Below are 25,841 nucleotides of genomic sequence, written 5' to 3' on the forward strand. Positions count from 1 at the left end.
TCTCCACCATGCAGCATCCCATCCTCTACCGTAAAGGTCAGGCCCCTCTATAGCAAGGATTTCTCGCATCAGAAAGTGCAGGAAATGCATATTTTTTAAAGTAGTTTCAGAATCTGAAAATGTGATATACTGAGTTTGCAAGCAACAAATGCTTGAGTTCTAAAATTTGATCTTCTGCAATTATTTTCTATATACTTTAATGCCTAGTTGAAGTATTTTGTAGTCAGTACTGCCTGAACTGTACAGCAGTGCCATCCCAGGGACACCACTGAGGGAAGGTCATTTTGCCAGATGTAGGACTGCACCGCAGTGAGCAGCATTGCATGTTTTTAACAGGTCCTTCGAGGAAAGTTACGCTTTAGACAACCCCGCGGTGCTGCTGGACACGTAATACTGCTCCTGCTCTGGCTGCTTCCACTGGCAGCACAAGCTGAAGACTACGCAAGAGACCAGAAGCAGGACGCTAGCGCTAATGCAAGGCGGCAGCAGCGAGGAGCTCCGGGGAGCAGTAACAGTGTTCCACATTTTAGATATAGGGTAGGTATCTACAACTATTAGCTTTTGAACAAAAGATTAACTCAACCCATTTTCAGCAGACAGGTGACCACTGCCTAAGAACAGCCTGAGCTGGCGGCGAGGTGAGGAGTAACTGGTTAGTAAAGCAGGCAGACTGCTGTCTTTAGTAAGGGTACTCGCTACAGCCCACGGGTGGAGTGCAGAATGGCGGCTGAGGCTGCTGTGCCAACGAGCAGCTTCAGTACCCCCTGAGCTACAGCTCCTCACACTCAGTCTCCTAGAACCATAACGCTTCTTTAAAGAGTTTTAAATTAACTCAATAACTCAGAAGAAAACCAAAGAAACTGAGCTTGGTGTTTCTTTCACAAAAGCAGAGTCGGGGGAAGAAGTTCTTACCTCCCAGATACACACAGCAAATTCAGTGCTCCCGCTCTCCCCCGAGACACGTTGCTTTGCAACCCTTCATGGAAAAATGAGGGGAGAAACTGCTTTGTATCTGCGGGAACGCTATCGCTATAGCCAAAAGAGGATGGAGGGATGCAAAAAATGCAACAGATTGCACTGTTACCTGGTAACCCTGAAAAGGTCCTTCTTCCCTGCTGCGAACCTCTCGTCCCCAGTTACTTCACTATTTCCAGTACCATATTGCTCAGTGAGATGTGAGATCCCTTGGAACTGGTCAATGGATTTCAGAACAAAAGACTTTTACTGTGTATACCAGTGACTGTATTCAAATTCAGATAGGAAGTCTAACTTGCCTTCTGGTTTTAATTGAGGGCTTTCGCCGTGCTTCAGAAGCAAGAAGAGAGTTCTGCCAATGATTCACCCAAAGGGGGTTGAAAAATTAGTGCAAAACTATGCCCTCCAGTCCCCCCGCCCAGAAAAAAAATCCCCCTCGAGCAGTCAGCCCATTTCAGACCCAACGCGACATTCAGTCAAAGGTCTCTCCAAGCAGTTACTGTGAGACTGCTGCAACAGTCCTGACAGTGTTTGGATAATTTTCACTGTTTGTTTACTGCTGGTAGGGCTGTTTCTGCCATCTATAAGAAGCGCTGTTTTCTTTTTCTTCCCAATACAGGCTATAAAATGAGGCCCTGGCTAAGGGGGCTGGTTTATTTGAGGAAAACCCTATTCTGACAGCAAACTTGACTTTTACAGGGCACTGTTTTAATGCGCTACTCTGAGTAACAGGGCAAGAATTAAATTGGGTACTTTGAAAGAAAGAGAAGCCTGATCCAAGACATTTCACAGTGATCACCCGTATTTATGGAGATCATATATGCTCACATCTATGGATGAAAACTCTTTCTACACAGAATTATTGACATATCCTTCATGTCAGTAAGGACTTTGAAAAGGCATTGTGTTTTGTTGCTATGTTCCAACTTCAGTTGTTTTTACAAGTGGGTGCATGACCTGAAATTACGAGATATCTATACGGGGTTTGCTTTTACATACCGAGACCTCATTTAACACATCTCAAAGCAAAGCACTGCTACAAAACTGAAAACAGCAAGCCACGCTGCTTCCCTTCTACCCTGAACTCTGAAGACAGGAACCCACGCGATCCCACACCGCTAAAAATTCCTTCCAAGACTAGTACCTTTTGATCATGAAACTTCCATACCCGGTCACGGACAAAGTTATGAACAAAAAATGGCCACAGTTTTCCACATTTAAAGCAGAAAAGGAAAGTATCGGGCACTGGTATTTTTTTTCCTTCAGGACCTCAGTTGTTTACCAGCACTACGAATCTGAGACAGAGAAAACTTCTGGGTGTTTTGCTGTATGTTACCTTTCACACCAAGTGGCAGAGAAAACAGGACAGACTGGGAATCACTCCCCTGGAATACGCTAAAAGCTTCTCCAAACCTTCAGGGACACAGCGTGACAAAACCACTGTAAGAAAAAAGCAGCCGCAGCAGGAGGAAACACGCTTCTGAGAGGAAAACACAAAACTTTGTTTAAAAATCAAACCCAGACATGGAGCTACATGAACACGTATTTACTGCAAGTAGCTCTATGGAAAGCCAAGTCAGATAAATATAAACACTATACAGAGCTTCAAGCCAGTCTCCCAGAACCGCAAACGCGATGTGTTTTACAAAGAAAACAACATAACAATATTTACAATGGAAGACAAAGCCAGATCAATCAGCTCAACTTTAAAACAGATCTGTGAAGCAGAAATAGCAAATATAATGAACAGTTTCAACCATATATGTTTTAGTTTGTACAGACAATAACTGTCCAATATCAAATTAAATTTACAGGACAAACATTGTTCTATCATTGGTATTTCTGTACTATACAGCAGCATAAACGGGTAGCTGGAAGGTAGTATATATAGTGATATGTTTTACATCACCTGAAAATGTTCTTCCAGCACAATACTGAATAAATTAGTTGCTGTAAACTAAGAGATTCAAAAAGATTGCATATTTATTATGCCGTACCTATTAGTATTTGTACCACTATACTTGAGGTTACCCATTTACTTATTTATTCAGCATTTAATAAATCAGTGCTGTATATTGTACAATGGCAGCCTCAGGGATCTAATAGGAAATAAGTACGTAACAAATTTCTTCAAAACAACCTTTTCCTTTCACATTAAATGTTTAGAACTGTCTTCATCCAAATTTTGATTTCTTAGAAAAGATGTAAAGCTTTATAAAAAGCTGTCTACATATTGCATTCTTAATTTACGAGACCAAACAAAAGCTATATGGCAAGACAGTATCATGGTCTGTAAGAGTGGTCGTATTTTGAATTAGTGTACGTTTAGCAGCAACGAGTAACTGTACCAACTTAAACTCCTCTTCCAGAATCAAAACCAGGTCTGTGCTTTTAAACCCTGTCACAAGTTTTCCCTGTCACTAGACACTGCATAAACTGATCGGTACCATGTTTCCAAAAAAAAAAAAGTCTTCATATTTTAGTGACATGTACATTTTAATACTACTCAAAAATAGATTTGGGTACACATCACCAAACAATCAATGCTGACAGTGTCTCATTTGTTACACGAACTGTACCAGCAATGTCAAGGTTGTATGGTGGAGGTGAGGCAGCCTGACCATCAGTTGTACAATATACACTGTGGAGGATTACCAGCTGTGTGGTGCAGTACAGCAGGAGGATTTGCATACCACTTCTAAACCCTTCAGTCATCGTCAGTGCCTTTTATTATGCATCGCATGTACCAACAACTAGTGTCATGCTCTTGAAGTTCATAGCAGTGTTAAAATCCTAAGTTCATTTCAACCCCAAAAAAAATTTCAGTACAAGAGTGAAGCACTTAAATTGTACAAAAATCAGGGCTTATTTTAAAAATGTCAAATAGTCATTGTTTGCATTTCCGTAAGTTGGATAAAGACAACTGATGAGCCGACATTTTACTTTTTTCCCCATTATGCCAGGAAGAAAGAACAAAAATAGTCCCAAACTAAAAGTGGGGCTTTGGTTGAAAGTAAGATCAATCAGGGGTGGTTTCCCTTTAACAAGCTACAGCTGAGAAATGTAATGCAGAAGTCACAAACGCTGGGTACAACTCTGCAGTTCTCTATTTGAATGCATGAACAAAAACCTCATTTTACACAATTCGTATTTATAAACAAATATCTTGAGGGTAAGAACAAAAACAATCTACAAGACAACCAGCCCATTAATCCTACTTTGTACATACCAAAATTCTGAGCAAAAAAAAAAAAAAAAATTCGGTTTAAGCTCTGACAGACATTTGATTTAAAATATTCTAGCCTATGATCAAGAAATACCTCTTGTACCATAAAAGCAAAACCTTAAAAAAAGAAAAAGAGGCAGAGGAGGTCTCTCCGTCTCAGACCAGTTCAGTCCCGCGGGTTCGCCCCCCACGCTCGTGTGCGCCTGTCCCTCCCTCCCTCCTTCCGCCCAGCCACCTGAAAAAATCCTGAACTGCCCAAGTATTTCTAAACAATACATGTTTTAAGCTAACCACTTGTTAATGTACCAGAGAAGCAAAACCCATGTTAAACAGACAATCAGAAACCAGCTTTGACTTCTCAGAATATAAATTAAAAAAACCAAAAAACATTAAAGGGAGAGGCAGGAGGAAGAAAGGGGCACACAGGGATCTCCCATCAGCATCCATGCTGCCTCCCGAATAGATAGGGCATGAAAGACCAAATTCCACCACCAAAGCACAGCTATGAAAAAAATCTCAATTCAAATTAATTCAACTGTAGAGAGCTGATGTCTATGAAGAAATTAATTAAAAGGATGTGTGTCTATGTCCGTGCTGGTGGAAATGAAAGTAGCCGGCTGGAGCTGAGCTTTGCTTCCAAAAGCACCACACAGTTTCTGGAGTTACCCGCAGAAAAGTCTTCTCTTCCAACAACGGTTTCCATGGCAATGCCGTCAGTCTGGAAAGGAAGGAGGGGGGGGAAAAGTCAGTGACATTTGAAATGCAAGTTATATTGGGAAAAAATGTTTTTTGTAGTGAGAAGAATCCATGGAGCCTCTCCATTGCAGAAGCGAGAGCTGCCGCCTGCCGAACACAGGCCCCTGGCATGGGCAGGGGCACTACCCAGTGACACCCCGCTCCGAAATCCGGAGCTGCCGAGCCCGACGCAGGCACCGAAGAGCCGCTGCCACCCCACAGCCGACACGTGGACGCCGGCCGGGAGCTCGGACCGCAGCCAGCACCGCGCTGCTAGCCCACGCGCCGCGGGGAGGATCAAAGCTTACAGCTACCCATCACCCGTTCCACTATCAGCATCTCATTTAACGAGATCTGGGTCCTCTCGGCGCGACGGGTGATGCAGCAGAGGCCACTCCTAAGCACGCAGCGCAGGATGGGCGCGGAGCAGCTCTCCTCGCCCCCATGCAATTAAGGTTGTGGCGAACACTCCCATTCACAGCAGGCACGGAACTGCAACATAAACACTCCCTGCCGCTCCAGCTCCAAACAAGGAGTGGCAAGTCATGACAGCCGCGTGCCCTGTCCTCAACTTTTCAGGAAAAAGCTCAATTTAGCTCTGATAAGAAACACCGCAGAGCATAGTTCTCCCTTTTTCAAGAAAGTGTCAGGAAAAGGCAACAGGTGGTACAAACGCACACAGCTATGGCGGACAGCAACTTGTACTGCTGTCAGCAAGAACCAGCGGCTTCAAACTGACTGGAAAAGGCAAAATACGAAGCACTCGGTAAAATGAGGGAGAAAAAAATCTGATCTGGTATCACAGAAAGATACAGTCGGGTGGCAAGGCAGAAGTGGAACCAGGAGACAGGATGACCTCAAAGCAGAACGCCAGCTCTGCCATTAGCCACACACATGCCCAGGTGCGAGCGACTCTTAACGGTTCCTAACACAGAAAAGCCTGGTGAAGGGATGCAAACGCTTTCTGCAGCGGCGGGAATGCCAGCTGAGGAAGACACGAACAGTCACTTTCCAGCTCACTACAAAACCCCCTCCACTCCCTAGAGAGCCAGTGCGAGCCCTGGTTTTCAGCCTGGAGGGGCACCACCAGCCACACCATCCGGTTACACCCTCTCCCAGCCCTGGCAGGCTGCCCTCTTCCACCAGCTTTGTCCTCTGGGCCAAGACTGCGGGCACTGTCCTCTGCCAGTCAGGTGGCTTTGGTCACCTTCTCTGCAAGGTCAGAGGTACGGGTCTGCGGGATCCAACTCCTGGTACTACAGGGAAAGAGGAGACAGCAGGTTGCTCTCATGGAGAAACAACAGCTGGGAAACCAGAACCACAGTCTACTTTTTCCCCTGGAAGCCACAGTACAAGCTCACTCGCTGCTCTGGGAGAGCTCGCTGCCGTTGAGAAGAACGGCGGCACGGGGAATACCTCACGACGAAGCACGGCGATGGCAGCATGGCCTGCTGGAATGAAAGAAGGGGTTTCGGAGCTTAATCCTGCCCGTGCTCTTCTGCAGGGTCACAAGGAAATCGGTTAAATCTCATTGCTAAAGAACGCAGAGTGCTCCACTACCTCTGCCACAGGAACATGCCGAGGAAAATGTGACCACCTACAGAACAACAAGCATTATGTATAATAACGCAAACCTGTATGTTCACTTACATAACCAAAGTACGCACACACAAACTCCACCCTGAGTTACAGCAGTTCTGCCTTCCGTCCAGCTAAAAACACTGTCCTTACAAAAGAATAAGAAAGAAAAAAAAATAAAGAATAAGAAAAGAACAAAGCTCAGATGAGTTGCACGGAGCAGCCCTGCCCCTGCCACTGCGGCTGGGACAGCCCCAGCTCCAGGCACAGGCTGCCCACTGCGCGGGGGAGAGAGGCGAGACCCCGGCAGGGCTGGAAGCGTGCAGAGGGGTCCTTCAACCTCAGAGAACACTCGTTTGTATCCCTACACGACCCACACCAAGGTCTGGGTTGCCGAGTTTCATTTTTCAAACACATAGTGATTTCAAAAATACAGTGACTTGCTTTTCCACAATTTGAGGAAGAGACAGCCAAAATACACCCGCAAGTCAGGAATCTCCATTTGTATTATTTCACAGACACTGTAAGATCACTACAAAAAGCTATTGCTCGTTACACACAGAGCGTGATGTGGTTAGCGATGGCTTGGTTTTCACAAAAGCCAAGTGAAGCTATTATTTTTGAAATGCTTTTCCTCTTTAGAAAAATATTGTTTTGTTGTAGGACCAAAGGATGAAAATATGCACCACAGCTTGCAATGAATCACGCTCAGCAGTGCATGCAGGTCAAACACTAAAACGGGTAAAGCTTCTACACTAAACTTATATTCGGTAAAAGTTAACATTTACCAGCATCCCCCACCCTTTCCTTGCTGTGGACCCACGAGCTTACATAAAAGGAACTTCAAAAACTGTCTCTGCTTTTGTCAGGACATTTTTCCTCCACGCCTAACATGCCAGGCACACCTGAAAGCTGTTGGACAAGTTATTCTAATCTCTCCAAGCACATCCCCAAAACATTCTGAACGAAGAGCAAAGGCCCAGCCATTTGAACCAGACACTCCCACGTGGCAGAACTCAGTATTTAAACCTAAAACTTTTTGAAGACTTCCATGAACTGATGGAAAATTACATTTAAGATACTTCAAGAGGAAGAGCTTAAAAGCAAAAAAAAAAAAAAACCTGCTTAACTCCTAAGGTTGATTCTCTGAGCAAGCCTGACGTAAGTCAGAAGGCAGCGTGACAATCAGTTCTAAAGCAAGCTCACCAGGTACCTCTGATCAGAGCCCAGACCAACACAGATTAACCTGTAAGAAACCAGCAGAAAGCAGCCTCAACTAAGTGTCCCTACAGCTTATAAATTCCTTGGATGTCCTGACTCAAATACAGAGTTTTACACCAGCGTAACGGCAAGCTCCCTGCAGAACCCCTCCTTCCCGAAACTCTGTGCTTGTTAAACAAGGTCTCATTAATTTGTCCCCCCTTCTCCCCATGATTATAAACCGTACTTCAGCATGTTTCCTCTTCATTTTTAAGCTAAAAAAGAATTGTGGGAACTGGAAATAAACACAAGGGAGTTTCACATAAACATTACCTACAAGCTGATAACAGTGTCATAAAGCCTTGAGTCTTTCAGACATGGAGTTATTGGTTGTCACCACTTCTCTAATCCCCTTATTAAAGCTGAAAATTTCAATACTGTAGCTGAAGCAGTACAGCTGGCTGGTGCCCTGAGTCATCAGCTCTTTTCTGGGATAAAAGCATCAAGCATTTATATATATATATAGGAACAGATATAAATTGAGAGATATACACGTATGTGAACACAGATATCTGTATTCGATAGAAAAGGCAAAAAGAAACTCGTGAAACTGGACCACATAAAAAGAAATCCCCTCTACAATCTAGGATGCGACCGAGCTCCTGCAAGCTCCCTGCCAGACAGCGTCTGCAGTCGGCACCACCCGTGAAGGTGGCACGCAGGAGTCTTCTCCTCGCTACAGCAGGACCACAGCCACCGGCCACCCACCACCAACCTCCAGGCACCAAAGCAACCCCGTGTCACCACTGGTGAGGTCGGTGTCCAGGTGCGAGCAGGGCCTTCAGCAGACCCAGGGACGGTTCCTGCGGTCGCAGCCACAAGCCCCTTCTGTGCCATGAAGTTGTAGGAGCTCCAGCTGAGGTAGCTTCCCCCAGCACGTCCTCCCGAGAAGATCTGCGCTGAACCCCTCGCCGAGCTGCACCCCACCTTTCAGTGCCACCACTGCTTGCCGGGAGCGAGCGGGAACCTCGGGGCTGCTCACACAGAGACAGCCCTACCCAGCACCACATGTGCACACACACCACAGGAAAAGTTGTTGGCCAAAGAGGTGTAAAATGGGTTTATGTGAGAACACCGCCGACGGCTGCTCTGCTGCCGATACCCGGACCTAATCTGTGGATTCCCACCTCTGTGGTTCCTTGCCATAACGATCCTTAGGAAGTGACATGGGTTTATCTAGCGAGGCTGCCAGACTGCTCACGTGTTTAGCTCCTTGGTGGCTCTTCTCTCCCAGCCCTGATCTTCTTCCATCTTTTGACTAGCCAGGGGGTGAAGGTAAACTAATGGAAGACATGAAATGCTCAAAGGAAACGACACAGCTCCCGTGAAGCTGGATGATCTGATTTCAGACTGCACAATGTAAGATTCATCCCCCAACAATTTTCTATGTTAACAGTACAAATATGAGAATTGATTGATAATAAAAACCAGATTATCATTTCATTACGGACACCATACAAATGTATTTAACTCGGCACTGGCTGAACAGCAACGGAAGCTGTCAGAGAAATGGATGAAATCACTCTTCTAAAAGGAAAACAAACTGCGTGATGCCAACGAGCTGGGAAGAGAGGAACAATGCCCACAAAGTAGCCCACCAGTCCCTTGGAGTTCTCAAAGCATAAATGCCACCAAACAAAATGCAGTGGCCAGATCGGACATGACAAGTTTGAAGATAACTTTCACATGCCCTGTAAACACACTGCTGTTCCTGGTCGGTCACGAGCTCTTCCAAGAAAATCTGCTCGGTCTACCAAAAAAAAATATATGCTGATAAGTGATCATTACAACAAAGCAAGGAGCAAAAAAACCCCTCTGCACTTTTGAAGCGGCCTAGAAATCCACTATTCTAAGGAGTTTTCACAGCACCCTACACTGGGCTTCTCTTGTTTATTCAAACTTCAGCTCCGTTAACAGATTCTACACAAAAGCTTCAGCCTTTATTCAAAATGGAGCTCCACCGCTTCGGCCCACCGAGAACAATACAAATCCAACTTCCCATGAACATTTCATCTGGGAAACGAGTCCAGAAAGCATCCAAACATTTGCACACATCACCTCTCAAAATATACAAGCAAAGTTTAGAAAATTAAAACAATATTCTCTTCATTACACAATTCTATTTAAATTCATCAGTTGAAGATGGGATCAGATTAGAAAACTACACGCAGCTGTCCGAATCTTTCTGAGGAACAAACAATCAGAGGAAAAGGATCGCAAGGGCAGAAGAGAAACTAAGAGGGCAAATATTTAAAATAGGATGGCAGTGTGCCATTGCTCAAAAATGTTTTCTTTAAAATTAGGGAACACACTGAGAAAGTGCTCTTCAAGTTTTCTATGCACAAACAATCTATAGTTTTATAAAAATTAGGGGCAGAGGATTAGATTAGACTTCATTCATTAGACTGCAAACCCAGTGTGTTCCATTTGAAGAGGTATCAGATGAGGCTATATCCAATTTACACTTCATTTCCTGCATCTGAATTATTACGGTCACACAAGTCAGGCCACTTTGAAACAAATCAAGAGGTTTCAAGAACGTAACGGACATACCCTAATTCTCTCAAAGAAACCCATCCTAAATAATATCTCTTTTTACAGGAAAGGCTTTTACTGACATAATTCTGCAACCAATTCCTAAAAGGATAAAAGCTTTGCATACAGAAGATATTTAAGATAATTAAATGATTAAAATCTCCATGTCAAAGACTAAGACCGCTTAATGCCTTCCGGAGAACACCGCTGAAGCTCTCCATTTCCTGAACTTCAGGTTAGGGGGAAATCAGAATGAATCTGACTTCGGCAGACCAAAAGCAGCAGCGCAGCCCTAGGCTCTCTCCTGCACACGGCCACACAATGTCCCCGTCGCTCAGGACGGCACCAAATCCCAGCACAACCCCAGGACACAACGTGCGCGTCCAAAAGCGTTTGGGTCGTGCCGCCAGAGCAGGGCAGGGGGACGGCAGTGCACGGCATTTCCAGCCTGCGCACGGTGTGCAGCTCAGGGGGACGGAGGCGATTTGCTCAAATATATTCTTCACAAATTAGAGAGAGCTTTTTTTTTTCTCCCCAAATCTTACCAAATACATAGTTACTATCCTCTGTCATTGTCCTATTTCTTCGAGTTCTCATTTTAATGGCATAGCTTTAGGCCTTGCTAGAGGCAAGCGGTGTTATTAGAGAAAAGCAGCATTCCTTCTTCACTTGCACACGCAGAGCCCAGGTCTGCAAACACAAATCCGAACAACCAACACATTTACCGTGGCCGCTGCATCTGCCGCTGCTGCACGCGGGCAGCCCGAGCACGGCCCTGACACACACAGACAACCTTGCTCAGGAAGCGTGTTCAGCTGCACGCTCACCATTAGGCACATATTTCACATACTTTCCTCATTCAACAACAAACTAACGACGCTTCAATTGAGCTAATGAATTTATTTTGTACCTACAATTTTACTGACTTTCCACAAGTAAAAACAGCAATTAGTTTTTAAAAAATCTGTTACATGACCCACTTTTCATTGGATAAACTATTTAAACACGGCGACCGGTAATAACACATCCCAGTATATCAGATTCCTCCTCAAGCTGTCTTTCTGAAATTTAGAAGATACTCTTCCCAATAATCCTTATCCACAACTGTTCATTCAAAACGCTTAGCAATTGCATGAGCGAAAATCCCCTCCCATGCTGTAAGATCATTTTTATTCCCTCTGCAGAAATGCCTTATCTTTTGCAACAGTGGCTGCTTTTTCTGTTTCAATAAACAGCAGTGTTGTTTCTAGGAAGGCCTTAAGCACACTCCCTCATTTCATCTCTTTTACTGATACTGTTCCTAGAACTGGGAAACTTGCGCGCAGTTTGGCAGTGCCTTAACACCAACTCTAACTGCGCTGGACAGCATGGCAAGAAGTTGTTGGGGGGGTTGGGGCTTTGGGGATTTTTGGTTGCTTGGTTGTTTTTAAACTAAATTTCTATTACAACATAACAAAACAATAGTAAAAATTAACTACTCTCCTCTTAAAAACACATAGAAGTTCAACATTTCAGATATTCATGTTGCAGGAGAATGAAAAAAAGTCCTGCTTTTTCAAAAGCACTCTCGTGGCAAGCGCGTGAGGTACTCCGACTGACCTCCCAAACTGCAGAAAACACAGCAAAATTGTACTCCCCCCAAAAATAATCTTGTTTGTGTGGCTTCTGACAACACCACCTGCTACAGCTCACCCTGCTCTCGCGACAAAGTGCAGCAGCCCCGGAGCACCGACAGGGAGGAACACGTTTCCCGCCTGTGCTCGTGCCGCGAACTGTTCGGGAAGAAAACAGCCATGACAAACAGCGACGCGGCACAGCACGCGCAGCTCCAGTGCCCTCGTTCAGAGAGGACGCGGAACAACCTGAAGAGTTTCAGAGTGGTGCAGAAAAACTCATCAAAGGTGTGAAACAGCTTCCCGGTGAGGAACAGCCAGGTAACATGGACCCTTCAGCTGGCAGAAGTATTGGGACATATCAGGAAATTTTTAAAAAGTCTCATATGGCAGGTCCCTGCTGCGCGCAGTACCGGAAGCTGCTGCCAGCACACTGCCCAAGTGCCTGGCAGGGGAGGATACAGCATCTACACAATCCTGAGGGGCATGCAGAGAGAAGATAGGGTTCATTATCTCTTCCAATACACAAACTAGGGGCTGCCAAACAAAGCCAGTACGGGGCAGGGTCCAAAAGAGACAGAGAGGTCTGCATGCAGCGCGCACTGCCTCTGGCCGCAGGCTGCTGTGGACACAAGGGGTTTAACACAGGATCAAAGAGAGATTGGAAAAGTACGTGGATTAAAGATCCATAAAGGATTATAAAACAGACAAACTACATCAGGCTCAGGAAATCCCCCAAGCTGAAGGGGAAAAAAAAAAAATCAGAGGCTGGGTGTATGTTTGTGGGGAAGTGTTATACACGCCTGCCCTGCTCCTGCTCTGCTGGGCGGTGTCTGCTTGCAGGCACAGGTCTTCAGTTCGAGTGAGCAAAACCATGGCCATAAACACAGCGAAGAGAAACGACAGTGTCACTCATGACTAATGAAACTGCTCCCCACCCTTCACATCACCTTTCCTGATATTTCCTTCCTGCAGAAAGTTTCACATGTTCTAATTCATCCGTTCACTCTTCCCAACCACTTCAGCCATCGGCGTTTGAAAGCATTCAGCACTACCTTTTCCTTTCACCTCTTTTCCTTTCACCTCTATTGCCATAAATGACTGTCAAAGGCAAAAAGTTACTACGCAGCCACGTACTCCAATGGTTACACCCTCCTCAGCCACGCTTTTTGCCTGTGCGTGCCTACACAAAAAAAATGTTTGGGATCAGCCGCTATCTGCTGCCACACACAGCAGTGGCACCCATCAACTTTTTACGTTTTCTAATCTTCACATTATTGAGTCTGCGTTAGCATTAGGATACCCAAACCCCTGGCTTACGCACGGGAGGAAGAAGAAAGGCTCAGATTGCATTGCATGCGCGAAACAAGGTCGCCTCAAATCACAGCACGCGCACAAGGGCCAAGGACAAGGCCTTCGGCCTCCAGGAGCAGCCCCAGAGCTCGCAAGGGACAGAGTTAAGGTGTGTGTCTACACGCAGACAAGTTTTAATCAACAGCGTGCAACTCCTGTTTAGTGTTTACCTTGTGGAACACGTCAACATTAATATTTCAATCATTTATAACCTCAACAGTGAATCAAGCCTTGCTGCTGCCACCACTTCCAGACTCACCCGCAACCGCTACAGCGTCTGTTCAACCTGCTCTGCCAACGCAGAAACAACACGACCTGCCCCCGTCAGAGCGATCGCCCTGCGCTCCCGCTTCCAGCAGCCGAGCGCAGCGCAGCAGCCATGAGCAGGCACCATCCGGACCTCCCCGCTCAGCGTCGGACTCCAAACACTGACACGCCGGTTACAAATCCTGAAGGTGAATGCATCTCCCAAGCCACACTGCCAGGAGATTGCCCAAATCCCAGAGACGCCACCTAAAAAGCCCTGCAAACAACAAGAGGGAACCAGCAGCAACGCCGAGGCAGGTCCATCACCCCAGCTGCCGCTGAAGCGGAGCCTCACAGAGGAAGCAGGTCCACGCGACAGTAACTGCCCAGGGATGCCGCGCAGGGTGATCCTGTGCTCTGGGACACCTTCCCGCACCCCTGCCTGCACCAAATCTACCAGTCACGTGGCTGCAGGAAAACTAACTCACAGAAAGGAAGAAGGAGAAAAAAAAAAAAAGAGGGGAAAAACCCCATCACGTTCCACAGCTAAAAGGGAGAAGTAAACACTGGGACACGCTCCTAACTCAGAGATACACATTGGCCTACATTGCTCTTACCAAGATTAATATCCTGGCCAGTGTTCTGACATTTACCTCATCCTTTTCAAGTCACTTAAGCCATTACAACCACTGTATTTATAGCTCGCTGCCTTCCATCGCTCCCTGCCATGTGCATACCCTTCCCAGTGCCTCTACCAGCTTCCTCTCCTGCAGCCGCTCTCCGGCAGCCTTTTATCTCTCTGCGGTTGACTCTTATCTTCACTCTGCCACTGGCAGCAGCCTTGATCTCTATCTCACTCTCCACCCCAGCACATTAAGTTTCATCCATCTCTCTAGTTTCATCTTTTAAATTGTAAGCTCCTTGGGACAGGGACCAACACATTTACATTTGCGGCAGGGTACACGGGACCTCCATCCCGCCTACCTGCTCCGGTTCTACAACCACTAGAAATCATGTCTGGAGCTACAAACTTCCATTAACTGATTCACTGTCGTAATATTGTCTGAACAACCTCAAGATCAAATCTGTTCATTTTTTCCAACTCATTTCTAACTGATTCCCTGTTCATCACAACCTGCAATTTAAAAGCATCTTGTTCTAAAAACAAGCAAACAAAAAAACCCACCCACCCCAATAAACACCACAGAGTTAAATACACATGGCAAATACCTCAAAGCGTCTGACATAACAAAAAAGCAAATATTCTGGAAGTTTGAACTCTGTGGATGTTACTACTGAAAACCAAAATAGCTTACAAATTTTTCTAACAGAATACCTCAAAATAAAAAAAAAAAAAAATCCATACAGCGAACAGTATCTTTTTTGGTCCTCTAACCCTAAGTTTCGACTTACGAAACTTTATTTTTAGACTTCCAGAACATAAAAGCATGTTCCTTTATCTGCATTGATGGAAGCTTTACCTGCCTCCAACCTGTGCTGAAGACCGCCCTCGGCCAACCCACCTGCAACCAGGCTCCGGTGACGTACACCAGGACAGCAGAGCTGCCCAGACGCCAGGAGAAGGTCTTCTGCACCGTCTGCCGGTTTCTCTGGGCCATTTTAGCTCAACTCTCGATCAGGTGCCGCAGAAGCGCCAATCCCTGTCCACAGCTTAAACAGGGGTTTCACACAAATATCGCATGGCTCACATCAATAGTTCTTCTTGGTGTAGTATGCAATAGGTCCCGATTTATCTAATGATGCGTCCGCTTCACTGTCCCTTAGAACGCTCCAAATTCCTGGTAGCCTGAGAGATCTGTGTGACAAGAAGCACTAGTTCCCAAAAAATAATCCAGGCTCAGCCCTTCCAGCATCAGGGAGAGTTACACTGCAAACTCAGCTGTTCAGCAAGAGCCACAAACAATCAAGCAAGCTGGTCTGGTGCAAGCAGGGGAACGGAATCACGCTATTCCCTGTGGAAGGTGGACAGCATTCATTAGTGCCTCAGTAAACTCAGAGGCAAATCTTACCAGCTTTCTTGCACACCTTTTGGTATTATTTCCCATGATTTTCAGAAAAAGAAAAAACCAGTTTGATATCCTCAGACATTCCACAAAATACTACTCTGCTAAAAGGGAAACCTTTCTCCAAGTAGGTAACATATTTATGAGCCTTTCACACCCTAACAAAAAGGAAACACTATTCTTACCTATTTTTTGCCCTGCATAATAATTCAATTTGATCCATACATTAGTTCGTAGTGTACATATGCTGTACAGTGAACACAAGCGCTAGTCACCTTTTAGCAGTAAAAGTTTTCAGTTTTCTGGAGTCACATTAAATTGGATCATCATATTGGAATTACAGCCAAATCTTAACTATATTAATTTCAGTATAAGCCATTTCATTCAAAAACCCCTTTTCCTCGGAGGATTAAAACACATTAGACCTTATACTTCACTCACAAATCACTGGCATGCAACACACGTGTACACACACACAAGCGGTCTCAATTGTTAGCATCCAACCACATAGCTAAATTAACAGAATAAAATAATGTTTTGAAATAAGCAACCTTTGCCCCTTAAGATACAGCTCAGGACTGAACCAGGGCAGAAAATTCTTACTAACAGTCTACTACGCTGCTGCTCTTGGGGTAACGCTACACCTGAAGCAAAATCTCCACAAACCCGAACACTTTCATGTTCAAGATCATTTAGATAAGATACTCGGCAACACCTCTAAAAGCCTTTGATGAGTCAGGGTAATTTACCCTCGTCTTCCCACTGCCCTCAACTATGTCACAAATCCCTGTTGATCAAGGTTCTCAACTACATCGTCAGGTCCCTAAGCCGAGTGACCTTTACGGAGACCCGGGGCTCGATTAAAACTAGAACGACTTTTTCCTTTTCCCCTACTTATTGCTCACTGGCTTGCTGTTAATATGCAAAAGCTAAATGTGAAAAAAAGTCAAACAGCGAATTTGCAGGGTGGGCCACAGGACAGCTCTTCAGCCAAGTCACTACACACCACCTCAGGATGAGTCACAAGGTGATGCTACATTTCTGGGACAAACAGCAGCGATAACACAGCCCCAGGCTCCAGAAAGCTGCACTCTCTCTCACCTGCCTTTCAGTTTTATCGCTCCGTTTCCCTCCCAGTTGAAGAATGCCACATCTGATCACAACAGTACTTAAAATAAAATTGTAGAGTTTGTTTCCTGCTTCGGACCAGAAAAACAAACTTGTTAGTGCAATCAACATACTGGACGCCATTCAGCATGTTTTTGGGCGCACCACAGATCCACAAACAGAGCACACAAGCACACACCACGGTACAACCCAGCACTACAAGCTCTTTTTAGCACCATCCAAAACCTCAAGGTATAAATCCTCCCCCCAGCAATCAGTATGAAGAAAACTTCTTAAAGATCCTTTCATAAAAAGCAAGCACACGCAGAGAAAAACACAAACCCTACTGCTAACATGCCCCCAGACATACAAACACCCCCTGAGAAACACCTGGTGACAAACCACCCCAGCAATCCTGGGCTGGACGCGCTGAACGAGCCCTGCACCCCTCCTGCTACTCCCACTGCCCCCCAGGCGACGGGGGCAAGGAGGGGCCCGCTGACAGCGGCGCAGGAGGTAGAAATGTGAAGTCTTAGAGGGAAAACTAAAAGGGTAATAATGCATTTAAGATTTTGCTAAAAGATTTAAAACAAAAAAAGGCAGTTTGAGTCAGTACCGGATTACTCCCAGAACTCCCCGCGCCCGGCAGCGGCGCTTCACCCTACCAGACAGCCACAAGCAGAAAGTTTCAGCCTTCCAAAAAAGACAGCCATGGCCATCAGCTGCAGCTATGGATTTACAGTCTGGAAAGCCAATTTCCAAAAGTATTTCAACACCAACTACAAACAAGCTTTCTCCCTCAGCGGCAGGGAAACATTCTTGTCTCAGATTCTCACCCAAGCCCAAGTAAAACCCGATTGATTCTTGGTCAAATAAGTCATAATTAGCTCACTCACGCTGCACGGCAAAAATCTGTTCTGCCTTCATCAGCTCATACACCACTTGAGAAAGTTACCCTGGGTATGTTTAAGCATAGCTCTAAGTCACTCAAGACAGTTAAAGCGGCATCTGTTACAGTAAGATTAGAATGGTTTGGGTTGTTTTTTTTTTTCAGCATTATTATCCCAGCATCACTCCAAAGATGTAGGGCACACAGCAGTGCTCGGATGTGCTTCAGTGGGGCTCTTCAAGTTATTTTTAAAAGGGCCTGTGCCTTAAGTATTCTGCTGATACAGAAGAGCCTCAGTTGGAAGCAAACTTTTAAAAACCACTAGTCTGAAACCCAAAAGGGGCACCAGTTATTTGCCTGGTATCCAGTAAACTGTAATTTACTATATTAGTAATAGCTAAAGCTTCCAGCTTCTGAGTTTCTCAAAGCATATATTGTCCATTATGTTCTTCAAGATTTTGCCTTTGAAATACGCAGGCTACCATAAAGGATCTGGACAATTCCGAACACAAGTTCTGCTTTACAGCTGTACTTGTCTTCCTTACTCTCAGCTCCCCAAAGCGTACACAACACTCTCGCCCAGTGCAGCACAGGAGGAGATTAAAAAGGTGAAGAACATATAAATTATAATCCCGCACTTTAGAGAACTTCTGAAAGAATATCTTAGCACAGCATTAGAATATCAGGTAGAGATAAGATTAAAGAGTGGGTGTAAAATAGGTAGGTTGATATCAAGCTGAAAATTACACTTACGCTGAACAGTCTGTTTTGGTGTCCAAGGTATCTTTGCAGGCTTAATATTTCTAATTAAATCTGAAGAAACTTGTACTATACAGGACCCATTATGAAGTTTATTACCGCCCCATTCTCATTATCCTCCTCAGTTTCTACAAGGTCCAATAACAAGGTATACATTAGCTAAGCCCTGTTTGAAGTAGCTTTAGTGTTCTGTACTCCTAGCACAAAATGTCATGACTCAGATTCATGCAATCAAAACTGTAAACCGCTTGCTTCAATATTGTGTAACAATTCTGTGACGAAACTGTTTTACTAATGACCTCCTTAAACTTCAAGCATTAAAAATCAGAACCTTATATTCTTCTTATCATCATCATTATCAACATAAAACCTAAGCTCAACTTTGCCTAAACTTAAAATAAAAGTTTAACAAGTCCGGCCTATTTACTATTTCAAGTTAGTGCCCTCCCCCTCCTCCATCCCCTCCTCCATCCATGTCATGAATGGAAAACGGGAAAAAAAAAAAAGTTTGATTCAGATCAGTGAACCTGAACGCGAAGTCGTTTGGGAATTGCAATGAGGGGGCAGCGATGCACTGGGAATCACTCCACCACCCTCCGAGTCAGGAGACGCGGAGTCACAGGACATGATATTCCATTTAGGCAAACAAAAACAAAACAGAAAAAGCAAACAATTGGAAGTTGGGAAGTGTTTTCCTTCCAGTAAAGAAGCAGTTTAGGGAGAAGAGACAAAGCTCTCTACCTGACAGAATTTCACACGTGTGGGATAGCTCCTTTCTAGGAAGTAAAGGGTAAAGGCATCTGCTAAGTATTTGCCTTAAGAATGGATTTAACCACAGAGCATTTTTCAGGCAGAGAGACCAAAAGAGTGGGGTGTAGAAGGAAAGAAAAGTCAGCACTCAGTTCTGCTAAAAGGCTCCAAAAGTACTAAAAAAAAACAGTTACACATAGGCACACTACACCCCTTCAGGATACACAAGGTTTAAGAGCAAAGTTTTATTTTCACCATTCAAAATGGAAGGTAAAAGTGTTTTTCTGGATTACAGGAAAACTTCTTCAATATTAAAATAAAAGCTTTATTGCAGCACAAACTGATAAACTGTTTAAAGAATACAGACTTCTAAAACTGTGCTTGCTACAGCTCAGACACGCTTTAGCATGTGAATGAAAACTGGTATCTTTCTAACCAAAAATTTTAAGTCCTTACTAAGAAACAGATGTACACCACCAAATTACCACACTATATTCAAGTTTGGCAAGCTGCTTTTAGCCAGGACTGCTCCGAAATCTGCTCACCGCTCCGTGAGCCACCCACAAGTGAGCAACCCCCACAGCCCACCTGCCCTCCCACTCCATCCCGCACACACTCCACGCTGCCTCTAACACGCCGCCAGGCCTTGGTCTGGAGCAGTGTTTGCTAATTTTGTTTTTCTTTTTAGGACTACAAAGAAACAACCAACCTAAGCTCTTACTATTCTCATGCTTAATTTCCTGCCAATGCCCCTGTTTTTATGCACAGAGTTTCTTTCACTTCACTTTAATACATGTTTCATTTCCAGAAAACTGCAATTCACAGCAAAAAACAGCAGCTGTGAGTCTCTTGCCCCCCTGCGACTTGTAACAGACAAGGGAAAACCCCCCAAGCACAGTGTACCAGCAGTAAGCAAAACGTTTGACATAAATACAATTTCTAAACACATTATCTCTTCAAAAAATATTTTTAAATGCAATATTTACAGTACAACTGAAATGAAATCAGCTCTCTTCTTTTTTTCCCCCCTCCTCCATTTTGTAAGAAGTTTTACCTCATAACACTGATTTTAGTCATATGAGGGGAATAAGATAAAGTAGCAATTCTACTGGTTTTGGGGTGCTTTACAAAAAAACCCAAAAAAACCCCACCCACAAACGGGCTGCAGCAATCAGTGAGCCTCTGACCTAGCAGACAAATCTTTGAAGTGCTGAAAGACTAACTCTGGAAAAAAGTACTTATTGGACTGGCAACTTTCAACGTCTTCTAAATTTGATTCCAACCAACAAAACAAAGCAGAGGAAAAAAAACCACTGAGGCAAACCACACATTTCTGAGCAGCCCCAAGCAGCGCTGCCAGACTTCGAATGGCATGCGAGCTGAGTCAGGCTTATACCTTCCACTATTAAAGGCTACACAATTTTAAGCTCCTGCGATACCTTCTGCCTTTAGACACTTCATTTTAGAGCGAAACTAGAAAAAAAAAACAACCTATCATTTCAGTGTTTAAGATTGCAATTAAAAATATAAAAGCCAGCAGAGCCTGCCCCTTTATTGCTTTCTCTGTTGACAGAGAAGTAGACAAATACCAATGTCCAACAGTGATTAAATATTTCCTCCTCGTACTCATCAATTATTGACTACACGTACGCTTGCAAAGAGAGGGAAACACCATTTCCAAGACACACAGTTTTCTATCGGGGTGGGTGAATTACTGTAAGGAGTTCAGTGGGTCACTAACACCAAAATAAGGATTATACGTCTAAAGTTACAGCCCAGCGCAGCGCTCGCACAAACACTGCTGCTCACTCAGCAGTCACGCGTAATACCACCACCAGCTAATTACTGTTTTTTGCTCCCGCCATGAGAGCACAGAGCTTATCACATGCATAGGAACGTCCCTCCTCTTTCCCTGTTCTTTCCCTCCACCCCCAACACCCCTATTTTTTACGCACACCTCAAGCTGTGTTACCTTGAGCCGGGTCAGACCACCGATCACTTGCAAGCTAGCAGCCTTCTCGCTCCGAAGCTTCAGGCCCTGGAGACCCCCCTCGGCCCCTGCCCTTTCTCTGCTGCAGGCACTCCTCAGCCGCAGACCCCTCCGCTCCGCTGGGCAGGGTTACAGCTCCGCTGAGCCCCTGGACGCTGCCACAGAGGGTGACGGTGGGGGGCTGCAGGAGCCCCCCAGCCCGGGCAGCCACCAGGACACGGCTCCTCCTGGAGACCAGAGCTCCACAGGAGCACACCAAGCCCTCAAGGGCAGAAACTGAGTTCTGTTTACCTAAGATTCAACTAAATAAATGCGAGCAGATTTGCACATTAAAAAAAACACCCTAAAACATGCATTTCACCTACAGTTATTGAAAGAAACAGATCTAAGCCCCAAATTTTTACGTCTAAACCCAAATTCGCAATTTGCAGCTTTCCCTACCCATGACACAGGTTACAAAGTATCAAGTTCATGAAAAGAAAAGAGTGAAGAGTCATCTGGTTAGAAGAAGGGAAGAAGAGGAAAACAAAAGTGAAGGGAAAAAAAGGAACTACCATTACCTCAGGACAACAATTCATAATACAAAATACAATTAATGTTTACGCTAGCAAAATTCTTTCATAGGAAGCCAGGGCAGCCGACGGTCTGACAACACCTCTGACTGCCCAGGAGAGTCACCTAAACCCTCCAGGCCAAAGACCACGTCCCCCTCCTCCACGAGGAGACTGGTTGTGCTAGAAGAAAAACAGTTGCCCCACTCCGCAGATCGCACATTAGTATTTAGTACAGAACCCAATTTCTACGGTTAAACAAGTACGAAAGGCAAGTACTGCCAAAGTTACGAACCTTTTCTCGCAGCGTGACACTTCAGACCGTCGGGTCTGCTGAAATCGATGCTCACGTAGGCTCCACTGTCCAAACCTGAAGTACCATTTTGGAGGTGGCAAGCGGGCACCGTCGTGCTTGCCTCGCAGCTTATGGGGTCATCGCGTAAATTCAGAGCGATGTAGTTTAAGCCATTCTGAAATCCAGTTGAGGTATCCCTGGACATTTTGCTTTCCTGACCATCAGAAATGTTTTCATCCGGTTTTAACCAAACATTGTCAAATGAGGCAGAGCTGTGTCTTTTGCTACTATCAGTAAAGAAAGAGGAGGAGGTCGTCACAGTCCCAGCAGAAGAGAACGTTTCAGAGCTGTGCCTCCTCCGGCCTTGAGGATCGGCTCGAATCACTTTCGGTCCCACGGGAGGTTCAGAGCCAGGAACAGAGAAGCTACTGCTACCAGCGTATCGATCGACAATGCACAGCCTATTAACTATGGAAGAAGGGCTATCAATCTTCACCCCGTTGTCGGATTCGGCGGCAAACGGCCGAGGCGGTGTTGCTGCCATGTTGAACGTCATCTCCGTGTAGTCATCAGTCCTGTTACTCGCCGTGCTAACGCAAGCAGTGCCAAATGACAGCCTAGCGTAGTCAGGATTTGGTTGGTTTCTAGGAATACTGGAACTTGCATAAATCGAAATATCTGTCAGAGAGTTAGACAGTTCCTTTGCTGCTTTCGGTGACTGCACATCCAAGTCAACACTCATATAATCAGAAAGCGGGGACTGTCTGTGGTCACTGCTCGAGCCTAGAGACGATGGCGATCCTTCTGCAGATAAGGAATATGGTGTATTACTCGCCTTTTCATTAAAATCAATATTGATGTATTCACCGGGACTCGCCGGCTCGGGCGGAACTGTACGATCATACATTCTTGGGATGGTATTACTCCCTCTCGTGCCCAGGGGGAGTCTCGTGGGCCTAGCAGCCCTGTTCTGCACAAGTCCTTCGTCTGCAGCCTTCACCGCCGGCGACTTGGAGATGCCGTTAGCCAGAGCCTCACTGTTGACCCCTTTTACATTTTCTGGTCCACCATACAACAGCTTTCCAGGTGAAGACATCGGAACGTATTCACTGTGGTCACCGTTTTGTCCTGATAATGCCTTAAAGCTTCGGGGCAAAGAAAAATAAGAACTGAAACCTTTGGAAACAGAAGCGGTGTGGATATAATTCGAATCACCGGGGTGCTTCGGACCCGAATTACCGGGTGACATATCCATATACTCATTGTTTACGATCTTCTCGTTACTTCCTTTAGAATTAAATCCAGTCAAAGGACTTCGTACGGGTGAAGAGCTAGCCTTTGGAAACATCATCATATATCCTCTGGAGTCAACCTGAGACGGCGACCATGCATTGTTAATTTGTTTTGGAACAGACACACTTTTAGGGGTCATTGGCAAATAATCGCTGTTGCTGGATAGAGAAGACGCAACTCCTGGCATCATTGGCATGTACCCATCATCCCTGGCTTTACTCCTGCTTTGGTTACATACAGAATCAAGGTTAGCATCACTGTACTCCAGTTCATGGCGATCTTTCAATTTAGATGTTTCAGAGTAAAGTAGTCGCCCGTGATTTCCCGCAGAATCCTCATCTAACGAAGCTGTGGTTTGTGTCATCTTCTGCTGCACTGCTACAGAAGTCGGTTTTGTCAGCGAGTAAGTTCTTTTCCTGAAACATTTTTCAGCCTCCATATAATCATCTCTTGAGCTATCATCTGCCTGTTGCTTACTCATGGACATGTACTCACTCAGACAGTTCTCTTCTCTGATGGGCGGCGTGTTTCCCAGGGAATCCGGTGTATTGCTCCTGACCCGAAAGTACCTGAAATCTCCAGGGCTGGAGCCATACTCGTCAGAAGAGATGAATCCCCCATCGCTCGGGGAACCACAAACGGATGAGCTAGAAGGCCTGGTCAACATGTCCGAGGCAGAGCCATGGCCACTACTGGAAGAAACGCTGATTGGACTTGTAGTGGAGGGAAAATGAGAAACGGGCAGGGAAGCAGACCTGGTGTGGTACGACGAGCTGAAAGCTGCCCTCACATACCTCCCACTCCCTTCTTGCCGGCCCAGATTCATCCTCGCGGTATTCAGGTGGATCAGACTCCCGGTCACTGACCTAAACGGTCTAGTCATGGTTCCTTCTCCTTCGCTGGATGTTCTGAAGCGATAGGAGTTGCTGCTTTTGGTGGTGGGAGGAGTCCCTCCAGCAACGCTCTCAGTTCTAGACCTTCTCTGCAAGCCCGTCTGGCTGGGGGGCAGGTTGCCCAGGTGCCTCCTGGTGGTGATGAAGGAGATGGGGTTGGTACCACTACCACCACCAGAAGACTGGCTCTTGCTTCGGGGCCTGAACTCTGCAAAGGCCTTTAGAGCCTTCATGGTCTCCAGAAAAGTCTCGTGCATGTTCTGGGCAACCACTGAATCGTCCACTTGCATCCAGAGCTCTCCCGGTCCAATGGAGGCAGATCTGCCCACTTCGATGAAGAAGAAGTTCTCCGAGTGTCCGCAGCGACGAATGTTCATGAGCTGCAAGTGGACGGAGGGCACCTCCGAGTTCAGCTTGACGAGGTGGATGGCCTTGCTGGAGAGGCACAGCCTGTACACACCAGTAAGGTTTTTCGTCTGTCCCAGCCCTTTGGGCTTCACATTGACCTGCCACACCTCCTTGAAGACGGTGCTGGGCCTCAGGGCGGCCCCGTAGTGCTCGTCATCCTCGTCCACCTGCTGATCAGCCTGGTCCTCCTGCTCCAGGAAGCCCCTCTTGCTGTGGCTCATGAGCTCGCTGATCGCCTGGTACCAGGCCTCCTGCTCGGCTTCGCTCTCAGCCAGCATGGCAAAGTACTCGTCCTTGGTGTACAGGGCGATAATGTGCTTGTGCTTGGCATCCGCCCGCCGGCTGACAGTGAAGCACTGGTAGAGGGGGATGACGCGCTTGGGCGGCGGGCAGCACAGCGAGGCCGCCCCGCCAGCCCCCGCCGCCCGCAAGCTGCTCTTGAACTTCTTCTCGCTGTCGTAGTATTCCAGCCGGGCGGGGGCCAGGTGGCTCTCGGCCCGCAGCACGAAGTACCGCTTGTGCCCGTGCTTCTGCTTCCGCAGGTACCCACGCTTCCTCACGTCCTCGCCGGCGGCGGGCGGCGGCGGCGGGGGGGGCCCGCGGCCCGCCGGGGGGGGCTGCCCGCCGCGGCCCGGTGCGAGGGGGCCCTCAGGGGCCGGGCCGAGCGAGGCGCTGGGCGAGCGGCGCAGCAGCAGCAGCAGGTGGTGGGGCTGAGGGGACGGGCAGCGGCCGCCCTCGCCCGCCGCCGGCTCCCCCTCGCCCGCCGCTGCGCCGGGCTCCTGCTGAGGCGCGGCTCCGCCTCCCGTGTGGCGGCCGCCCGGCTGCTCCTCCTCGCCGCCGCCGCCGCCGGGGCCATTCATCCCGCTCGCCATCTTAGGGGCCAGGCAGGGTCCGGAGCGCCGGGGAAGGGGGGCAGGGGGCGGGCGGCGGGAATCCGCCCTCACCGGGGAAGCGCCGGCCGCGCCGGGCCGCGCATGGGGAGCGGGCGGTGCCGCGCGCTGCCTGCCCGTGCCCACCCGTGCCCCCGCCCGCGCCCTCCCGCCGGCCCGCGCCGAGTCCGGCTACTGGCACTCACGCAGGCGGCCTCGGCGGCACCGCGGCGAAAACATCACGTGACCCCGCGGAGGGCGGGGGCGGGGCCCCGGGCGGAGCGAGGGCGGGGGCCGCGGCGGGGAGCCGGCCGGGCGGCCCGGTGGAGTGGCGAGGGGGGGGAGCGAATAGAGAACGGCGGCGCTTTCCCAGCGGCCCAATCAGCGGGGCGGAGGCGGTGGGGAGGCGGGCTTCGCCCCGCGCTGCCCGGGAGAGGCGGGGCGCCGGCGGATGGGCGGCGCGGTGGGCCAATGGAAGGCGGCGGTAGCCCC

The 25,841-nt window shown here is 47.0% G+C and overlaps 1 protein-coding gene across 1 annotated transcript; it reads right to left on the reverse strand.

Annotated features, from left to right (window-relative positions):
• Positions 1–2,459: 2,459 nt before the first annotated feature.
• IRS4 (insulin receptor substrate 4) lies at positions 2,460–25,493 on the reverse strand. The gene is made up of 2 exons (XM_009945215.2): positions 21,887–25,493; positions 2,460–4,919 (listed from the first exon to the last, which is right to left on the reverse strand). Exons 1-2 carry the CDS (start codon positions 25,350–25,352, stop codon positions 4,915–4,917), a joined length of 3,471 nt encoding a protein of 1,156 aa, XP_009943517.2. The 5' UTR covers positions 25,353–25,493; the 3' UTR covers positions 2,460–4,914.
• Between the last annotated feature and the right edge of the window lie 348 nt (positions 25,494–25,841).

Source organism: Opisthocomus hoazin, chromosome 14 (genome assembly GCF_030867145.1).
Source record: "Opisthocomus hoazin isolate bOpiHoa1 chromosome 14, bOpiHoa1.hap1, whole genome shotgun sequence".
NCBI lineage: Eukaryota > Metazoa > Chordata > Aves > Opisthocomiformes > Opisthocomidae > Opisthocomus > Opisthocomus hoazin.

Coding starts and splice junctions, on each gene's coding strand:
- IRS4 (XM_009945215.2), bottom strand. CDS start 25,352: ATGGCGAGCGGGATGAATGGCCCCGGCGGCGGCGGCGGCGAGGAGGAG.